The 10,140-nt window shown below is 34.8% G+C and overlaps 1 protein-coding gene across 1 annotated transcript in view; it reads right to left on the reverse strand.

Annotated features, from left to right (window-relative positions):
- AGMO (alkylglycerol monooxygenase) overlaps window positions 1–10,140 on the reverse strand; it is a 330,629-nt gene that overhangs the window by 307,620 nt on the left and 12,869 nt on the right. Inside the window, exon 4 of the mRNA XM_049642280.1 lies at window positions 8,721–8,872. Within this exon, the coding sequence (XP_049498237.1) occupies window positions 8,721–8,872 (152 nt within the window). The remainder of the gene's footprint in view (window positions 1–8,720; window positions 8,873–10,140) is intronic.

A 10,140-nucleotide genomic window follows, 5' to 3' on the forward strand; every position in this document is an offset into this window, starting at 1 on the left:
ACACTTAACATTAACAATGTACAAGTCATTTTCCCCATTTAAACTTTATAAAATCCTATCATGGGAGCACCTAGGTGGTTCAGTTGATTAAGCTTCCCACTTTGGCTCAGGTCATGATCTTGCAGCTCATGAGTTTGAGCCTGCATCAGGCTCTTTGCTGACAGCTCAGAGCCTGGAGCCTGCTTCAGTGTCTGTGTCTCCCTCTCTCTGCCCTCTTCCACTCCTATGCTCTGTCTCTTTCTCTCAAAACTAAATAAACATAAAAAAAAAACCCTATCATGTGTATAGTATTATTCACATTTAAGAGATGAAGAAATTAGAACAGATTAACCTGCTCCAAATCTCAGTTAATAAGTGGAAATACTAGGAATTGAACTCAGGCAACCTGATTCCACAATCTATGCTTTTTAAACATTCTCTAATGGCTTTCAATAATAGTTGACTTTTAATGATTGGTATTGCTATTAATACTATTACTATCATCATCATGAGGATTATGCATTTTAAACAGAATCTCATTTTTTTAATGCACGCTGCTTTGAGAAAAATTGATCAGTGCATTCAGAAATGTGCAAATTTAAGAGTAAGTAACAACGAGGACAATTTCTTTTGTCATTTTCTGTGTTTGTGCTATAATCATCATTGTACTTCACCTATTATAATTATTAAGTAATTATTAATACCTATCATCCATAGTAGAATGAACAATCAGTGACCAGATCTGTTATTAACAACCCTATCTCTGGTACCTGGTATAGGGTTAATACAGAATAGGTGATCATTAAATATTTATTGAAAAAATTAATGTACAAATAGTTTATAATGGTAAAAAAAAGTCTCTAAGTTAGTTGATAATATTTCCAGACATCTTCACTTAGTTTTTTCTCTTCATAATTTTTTTCATAGTGCTATTTTCATATGGTAACAATAAATTCAGTCACAATTACAATTGTTTAATAAATGAAAGAGGATAGAATTGCAGTTGATTTGGCTTCTTATGGTCTAGAATGGCTGGGATCAAATGTTTTGTTTGCTAATGTATCATATGCATTTGGTAAAAGACTTCTCCAAATTCTCCTTTTGAACAAAATTACTTGGGAAAAAATATGCTTTTCCCACATCATATTAAATGGAGTATCATTTCAGTTCAATCCTAAAGGTTACCCTAACTTAAGTTTGTCTCTTTTCTGCCCATTTTAATCACCCCTAAATCTTCACATAAGCCTCCATCATGCGTTCTTAGTGTTGGCATATTAATTAATTAATTAATTAATTCACTCATTCATTTTCACTTGGTTCATGCACTTTTAAAGCATTTTTAATTCAAACTCCACAAAACTTAGAGATTAATAATGCCAATAAAATCTATTTCAGAGAGGTTAATCCTAAGGTTATGTGTGTGGTAAATAGTTGCACAAATAGTTATAGAACTAGATTTCTTGAAACAAATTCCAGTGCTCTGTCTGTTATGTGACAGGCAAGTGTACTAAGTCCTAGCACTAAAGGAAAAATAAGGCACATGTCTTAAGCAGTCACAAGCTGACTAAGGCTCATAAATTAATCTTTAATCCTTCTTTGCCTTCCAGTTTCATTTTGATTGCTCATTTCACAGCTTTTTTAATCCCTGGAAAATATTACCAGAGCCATCCTCAAATGCTCCCAACTATTCCTGGAAATATTTCCTGGAAATATTTCCACACTTTAGTATCAACATTCAAAAATAGGCTGATGGAGATTCCTGAAACTCTTACCCTTTATCATCAAGCATATGATTTGCCTGTTTGATATCTCAGTGCATCCATACTTTCAACACCTGGATGATGGCTCAAATATTTGTTTCAGTTGTGCTTTTCATATAATACCTACATCTTGAATCTAACTACACTAAACGAAATTCAACTTGTAGCCTTGAGCATGACCACAACTACCCGTGATAAAAATAAGCTCTTTCTAAGAGGAAAGTTCCCTCAGATGGGTTTTTCTGAGGGGCAATAATGGTAATCTTTCAGTTCATTTTAAGTACTCCTATGGACAAGTGTTTACCATCAGACGTAGTGTTGCTTCTGTCATTAAAATGAACTCAGAGGAAAACGGTTGATACAGATGACATGTTTTTTTAGTAGAAAGTAATACTGAGAAACTGGCAAAACTCCCTTCACTGATGTTCTGAATGATCACTACTCCAAGGATTGAGAGAAAGGAAGAAATGACAGAAAGAGGTGAGAGGAAGGGCTGCAACTTAGGCAAAAACAGGCTGGACTTCACCCTCACTGATCCAATGAGAATAAAATCACAGTATAATAAAAATATAGTGAAACATATGGCTCAAGAATGGATCAATGGAACAGAATAGAAAACCCAGAAATGGACCCACAAACATATGGCCAACTAATCTTTGAAAAAGCAGAAAAGTATATCCAATGGAATAAAGACAGTCTCTTCAGCAAGTGGTGCTGGGAAAACTGGAGAGCGACATGCAGAAGAATGAACCTGGACCACTTTCTTACACCATACACAAGAATAAACTCAAAATGGATGAAAGACCTCAATGTAAGACAGGAAGCCATCAAAATCCTCGAGGAGAAAACAGGCAAAAACCTCTTTGATCTTGGCCACAGCAACTTCTTACTCAACACATCTCAGGAGGCAAGGGAAACAAAAGCAAAAATGAACTATTGGGACCTCATCAAAATAAAACTCTTCTGCACAGCAAAGGAAACAAGCAGCAAAACTAAAAGGCAACCAACAGAATGGGAGAAGATATTGGCAAACAAAATATCAGATGAAGGATTAGTATCCAAAATCTAAAAAGAACTTATCAAACTCAACACCCAAGAAACAAATAACCCAGAGAAGAAATGGGCAAAATACACGAATAGACACTTCTCCAAAGAAGACATCCAGATAGCCAACTGACACATGAAAAAACGCTCAACATCACTCATCATCCGGGAAATACAAATCAAAACTACAATGAGATATCACCTCACACCTGTCAGAATGGCTAACATGAACAACTCAGGCAACAACAGGATGCAGAGAAAGAGGATCTCTTTTGCATTGTTGGTGGGAATGCAAGCTGGTGCACCCACTCTGGAAAACAGTATGGAGGTTTCTCAAAAAACTAAAAAGGGAACTACCCTACAACCCAGCAATTGCACTACTAGGCATTTATCCATGGGATACAGGTGTGCTGTTTTGAAGGGACACATGCACCCCCATGTTTATAGCAGCACTATCCACAATAGCTAAAGTAATGGAAAGAGCCCAAATGTCCATCGAGGGATGAATGGATAAAGAAGATGTGGTATATATACATACAATGGAGTATTACTCGGCAATCAAAAAGAATGATATCTTGCCATTTGCAACTACGTGGATGGAACTGGAAGGTATTATGCTAAGTGAAATTAGTCACAGAAAGACAAATATCATATGACTTCACTCATATGAGGACTTTAAGAGACAAAACAGATGAACATAAGGGAAGGGAAACAAAACTAATAGAAAAACAGGGAGGGGGACAAAACAGAAGAGACTCATAAATATGGAGAACCAACTGAAGGTTACTAGAGGGGTTGTGGGGGGGGGGGGGGAAGGGATAAATGGGTAAGGGGCACTAAGGAATCTACTCCTGAAATCATTGTTGCACTATATGCTAACTAATTTGGATGTAAATTTTAAAAAATAAAAAAAATTTTTAAAAATATAGTGAAACATACAGCAAAGAGCTACCAAAAGTAGGTATATTCTGGTATTTTTATTTTTATTATTTAAAACAAAATTTTAATGTTTATTCATTTTTGAGAGACAGAGTGTAAGCGGGGAATGGGCAGAGATAGAGGGAGACACAGAATCCCAAGCAGGCTCCAGGCTCCAGCCTGTCAGCAAAGAGCCCACCCAATACAGGGCTTGAACTCACGAACCATGAGATCATGATCTGAATCAAAGTTGGATGCTTAACTGACTGAGCTATCCTGCCACCTCTATTCTGGTCTTTTTAAAAAAAGAAACACAAATGTAGCCAAATTGAGGTCACTTATTCTTCAATAGAGACCACAAACTTGGTACTACCACAAAATAAAATAATTTCTAAGCAATGAACACTTGCTTATTTTTATTTAAACAGTGATGGAAATTAAAATGGTCTAAATTCAACCGCTGTTAGAAGTCAGAAAAGAATGAAAACAAGTGAAATTTAATAAGTCATATAGAGAGGCCCACTTAATCATAATAAAATTGTAGGAATGACTAAATAATTACACAAAAATCATGATCACCCACCCTTTTTAACTACAGAAAGAGATAAATAGACAGTGAACTAATTTACTTGTTGAGTAAAAGAGTTGGAGTTTGAGGGGATTGTATAAAGTCTTATTATAACAATTTTACAGATGAACTTCTTTATTTCAGAAATGAACTAAACTGTATTATAGCCTAAATGTGTAATCAGTGCCACAGCATAGAATATTAAAGGTAGAGTCAGGATAAGCTTCAATTTACAACCTTATATACTATGTAGGGAAGCTGGCTTTATCAGTCAGAGTCTAATCAGGAGGAAAAAACACACCAGTAATTTGAGTAAGAAAAAGCTAATGTAAAGAACTATTAACTAATAAAAAAGCAGTTAGCTACTAAATGGTAAACGAGGAGTAGTTCAGTGGTACAGAAGTAGCAACTAGGGAACAAAACTATTGCCTAAGCACCTGAGGGAGAGTAAAAAATGCAGGCATGTATGAATTTAGAAAACCCCCTCCCATCCTCCAACAAGTCTGAGTCAGACATCTTTGGAGAAGCTATGGCTACTTCAGGAGCTCTGGTGGGAACAGAGGAACTTCCTAGAGCACACAGCCCCCAGAGGGTGTGTGTTACAGGCAATCCTCTGATGTGGTCCTTTGGAAGACAGAGGATCTTACCAAAAGGTATAGGCTACAGCTAAACCATGGTTACTACCAGGTTCCCTGGGCACCCATCTGCTAAGTACCTCATGGAAAAGAGCACTCTGAAAACTGGAAGCAAAGCCCCTTCTATTCTGGCCCTGGAGTATCCGTCCAATCTTTTAAACTGACAAAGTCTAATACCAAGTAAGCTTGCAAATATCTGTAGGGTCTACCTCTGGTAACACAAACGATACCAAAGAAGGATTTGGAGAAAAGGGGCAATAAAATTAATAACTGGTTTCTTGTTTTTCCGCCATCCATGGTTGTGGAAACTGATACAGATAAAATCTGTGTAATGTCACATGTTTATGCTTATAGTTACAAATGATAATTTCTTGGTTCTTATTTTCTAAATTGGGTTACCTTTTGTATCATTCTGACTTCAAGCTATTCACTAACAAATCATATAGGTGGCATTACTCATTAATTTTTTTTGAAGAATAATGTATGTAAACTTTAAGTACACAACTCAACATATTTCTTACAAACACATACACTCTTGCAACTATCACCCAAGATGAGATAAAATCTACTACCAGCACTCTGGAACACTCATTCTTACTCTTACTAAATAGTAATCATTTACACTGTAATGATTTTAATGTTCCCTTAAAAATCTTCACCCGATTTCTTACATGTTTAGCATAACTCATAGGAAATTCAAGGAAAAAATAATGCATCCTTTTGTATTGGAGACTAAGCATGCCAGAAGCTACTTTAAATTTGAGATGAATTTCATTTTGTCTTTTTACATTTCCTTCTTAAGATGTCAAGGCATTCCATAGGGGCACTTGTACCCCAATGTTTATAGCAGCACTCTCCACAATAGCCAAATTATGGAAAGAGCCTAAATGTCCATCAACTGATGAATGGATAAAGAAATTGTGGTTTATATACACAATGGAATACTACGTGGCAATGAGAAAGAATGAAATATGGCCTTTTGTAGCAACGTGGATGGAACTGGAGAGTGTGATGCTAAGTGAAATAAGCCATACAGAGAAAGACAGATACCATATGGTTTCACTCTTATGTGGATCCTGAGAAACGTAACAGAAACCCATGGGGGAGGGGAAGGAAAAAAAAAAAAAAAAAGAGGTTAGAGTGGGAGAGAGCCAAAGCATAAGAGACTGTTAAAAACTGAGAACAAACTGAGGGTTGATGGGGGGTGGGAGGGAGGGGAGGGTGGGTGATGGGTATTGAGGAGGGCACCTTTTGGGATGAGCACTGGGTGTTGTATGGAAACCAATTTGACAATAAATTTCATGGAAAAAAAAAAAGATGTCAAGGCATTCTATAGAAATTACTGTGTTACTCTTGTTTTTCTGTAAGTTGACAATAATTAGCAATGAATTTCTAATGATCCCAGAGGAAAAGGGAATGAAATATAAATAACACAATAGACTCAAATATCCTCCTGTTCTTTTGTACAGGAATAGAGATCAAAATCAAGTTTTTGAGAATAAACTCCTTCCATAACTTTAATGTGAGAAAATTCTACATGGATGCAAACCAAACAAATAACAACAAGAAAACGACAGCAAAAAACCTAGCAGCAATTTGGGTTACTAAAGAAATAATTTAAGTATATGTAAAAACAAAAAGTATATATTGTTTCTTCAAAACTCATAGCATTTAACATATCAACAAATGTGGAATGTGTTTTTATTTTATTATTTAACTGCAAGTAGTGAAAGGAAAGTAACACATTAAGTAGGAAAAGAGGGTATTTTCCTTATTATATTTTAGGACAACATTAGGATTTTAGAACTGTTCAAACTTCTCAGTTAAATAAACTTGACTAATTAACTAACGTTGGTTCAGTAACCGAAGAGTCTCAAGAAATTTGATATTAAAAGTTTTTCTTACTCCTGTGTACTTCTAGATTTCTAAAATTCCATTTAATATTTTACATTATTATCACAAAAATTTAAAATTTGACTACCATACTGAAGGTTGACACTTTCAACTACTAATTTATTTTTTTTTCCTATGAGCTTTCCATCACAAGTCAAAGATCTTTGAACTTATGATTAGACTTCATAGCCTGAAGGTGGTGAGTGTTTTTCCAGAAGGTTTTTAGATTTTTTTTTTTAATGCCTGCTTCCACTGGATTTGGTTCAAAATTTTCTAATGGGAAGCATACTTTACACAGCCTCGATTCTGTGTATTTAATATATTATTTTACTTTATTGCTCTTCCTTAACTGGAGCACTTAACATCAACATATTTTTAGAAGTTTTATATTTGGTAATATTTTGTTGGTTCTTTGTTTCCTGTTATAATGGGCTTTTAAAGATTAAGCGAATTTGCAGATTTCCCAAACAAACACATCTGTACAGGACAGTGTGATATTAGAAGGCTCCTGAAATTAAATAATACAATATAAATGCTTTCTGCATTACCCATTTGCTGCATAGAAAATGAGGAAGATTGCCAATGGGTTTATTTTAGGGAGAAAACTACTATTTTGAAATAAAATACAAAGATTACTACATGACCATATTTTATTCCTAGTCATGTTCAATTTGGGAGTATCCTCTTGCTTTATACACAAGGAAATGATGTCAGGCACTGACATATTATTTTCAAAGACAAAGGTTATCACACACAAAATAAATAATTTTTTCTAGTTTATTTGTTCCTTTCAAATTGTTTTAATGAATTAACATTCTTTATAGTTTCACTGTTTACGCATGGTTAATGTACCTAACAAAAATAATGCTGCATTTAAAATTTCGTGCCTTAAACATAATGCTAATCTATGTCACTCCTATTTCCTCATCCTTGCTTGGGAAGGATATTTGGTCACCATCCTCCTATACACATTGCTTGGTTATTCACCCTGATCTCAGGCCTCTTCTTGCCATCCCCCAATTAATTTTTATTATTATTCCAGGTTTCTTCCCCTTCCTTCCTTCCTCCCCACACACTCAACCCAACCACCCACTGAAATCCTCAGTTCTACTCTTCAGTAGGTTTTCTAAATTAGCACATTCCCCCATTTCCCTTCAGAAATACGTTTGCATGCCTTCTTCCTCCTTAAAGACTATTTGCTCACCTTAGCTCTACAATCATTCTCCAACCTCTACTTAGTCCTACAGAGTTTAAGACTGTTTCCTGTCCTTCCATTTCCCTTTCCATAACAAAACATTGTTTGGAAAGTTCAGCCAGTAATCCCAAAAACCAAATTCAGTGGGCCAGTGTGGTAAGAGGGCTTTGTATTAGATAAGAAATTTTACAAAACTGTGGTAATACTGAAATGCATTATGGTTAGTGCCTAGATGATTGCATTTTCATTTGCAGTGAGGAATTACTGCCAAGAACTTGAATCACTCTTATGTATGACAGCACACATTACCCAGGATTCCATGCTGTTTCAGAGCTTTTCTGAATGACCATTGATAATTGTGACATGAAGTCTGATACTGTGTGTAAGAGTCTCTAGACTCTACCAAGCATGTCATAATAAGAAAAATGTAAGGTGGTATATTAAAAAGTAATGCTACAGCCATCACATTCTCAACAGTTTTTTTGCAAGTTAGGTACAAGAGGTGTGAAAAATGTATCTCTAATAATTTCACCTTTTAAAAAAAATTCAGATTTTTTCCATTTAAATTTCAAACTAAACTTTCATCATTAATCTTTATATACTTTAAGACAAACCATGTTTTTCACTTATTCATTCATTCAATATTTATTGAATACCTGCTATGTGCCCAACACAGTTCAGCATAAATTATCCCTAAATTATCAATAAAACCTTGATTTGCAACTTACCATGGGCCATGCGATGGAACCAGTAGTAGCCAAAATCAACTCCTAAGAAAGTTAAATACCAAGTCCATGGAGAATCCCAAGGCAAAATGATGAGCCTGTAGTTCTCCCAGATATAAATGTATGTGGTCAGTTCGATGCTTCTGGAAAACAAACTGGAAAAATAAAATTTACAATGATTATACCACTTTTAAATGTAAAATTATAAAACATTTTAGGTAACATTTAAAAATTAATGTATTCATATATAAAAATAAAAGTCTTTCTCTCTTCTTTTTTTCTCACAGTTCTATCAGACCTTTTAAAAGGCTCAATTTCCTTCGTATCAAAATGTTCCATGAGATATTTCCTTTTGTTTCACAGTTATCATGGATGCCAGCTATTTGCACTCTCGATTTCATGGAATTTAGGATGCCATTCCTTTTTTCTTCTTTTTTTTTTTTTTTGTCTCTTAAAATACTTTCATAGAAACCATACAACATAAATATGACAAAACTACAACTTATTTTCTGTGACTGTCATTTCCAAATCTTAATGAAGAGCACAAGAAGGGTGCTTTTTAAAGGAAGTTTAAAAGGTATAAAGTTTAAAGGGGACTGCAGAAATGCCTACTGCCTTAGATCAAAGTTGCTTCTGGCTAACTACTGTCTATTTCTCTTAATTCCCTTCTTCTCTCTTTTGCACACAGACTTATACACATACTCTTATGTTATTAGATGTTATACTTAGGATCACAAATTGGATTCTCAAAGAATTTCAATAATTCTTGTAGTAATATAAACTATAACTCTAAAGATGTAAGAGAATAATCTTTCCCTAGAAATAATGTATAAAAACTTAGATACTACAATGAGATGTCACATTACGCCAGTCAGAAAGCTAGTATCAAAAAGACAAGAGATAACAGGTATTGGTGAGGACACAGAGAAAGTGAACCCTCATGCACTGTTGGTGAGAATATAAATTGGTGCAGCCACTGTAAAAAACAGTATAGAGTTTCCTCAAAAAATTGAAAATAGAAATGCCATACGATCTAGTACACCTACTGCTAGGTACTTACCAAAGAAAATGAAAACACTAACCTGAAAAGATATAAGTACCCCTTTGTTTATTACAGCATTATTTTCAATAGCTGAGATAAGGAAACAATCCAAGTGTCCATCAATAGATGAAAGGATAAAGGAGACGTGGTAAATACATACAATAGGATATTACAGTGTCATCTGAGATCTTGCCATTTATGCCAACACAGATGGACCTAGAGGGTATGATGCTTAATGAAATAAGTTATACAGAGAAAGAGAAATGCTACATGATTCCATTTATATGTGGAATCCAAAAAACAAAATAAAAAAAAAGAAACAAAAACAAAAAAGGATTAATAAATACAGAAAACAAACTAGTGGTTGCCAGCAGCGGGGGG

This window comes from Panthera uncia, chromosome A2 (assembly GCF_023721935.1).
Source record: "Panthera uncia isolate 11264 chromosome A2, Puncia_PCG_1.0, whole genome shotgun sequence".
NCBI lineage: Eukaryota > Metazoa > Chordata > Mammalia > Carnivora > Felidae > Panthera > Panthera uncia.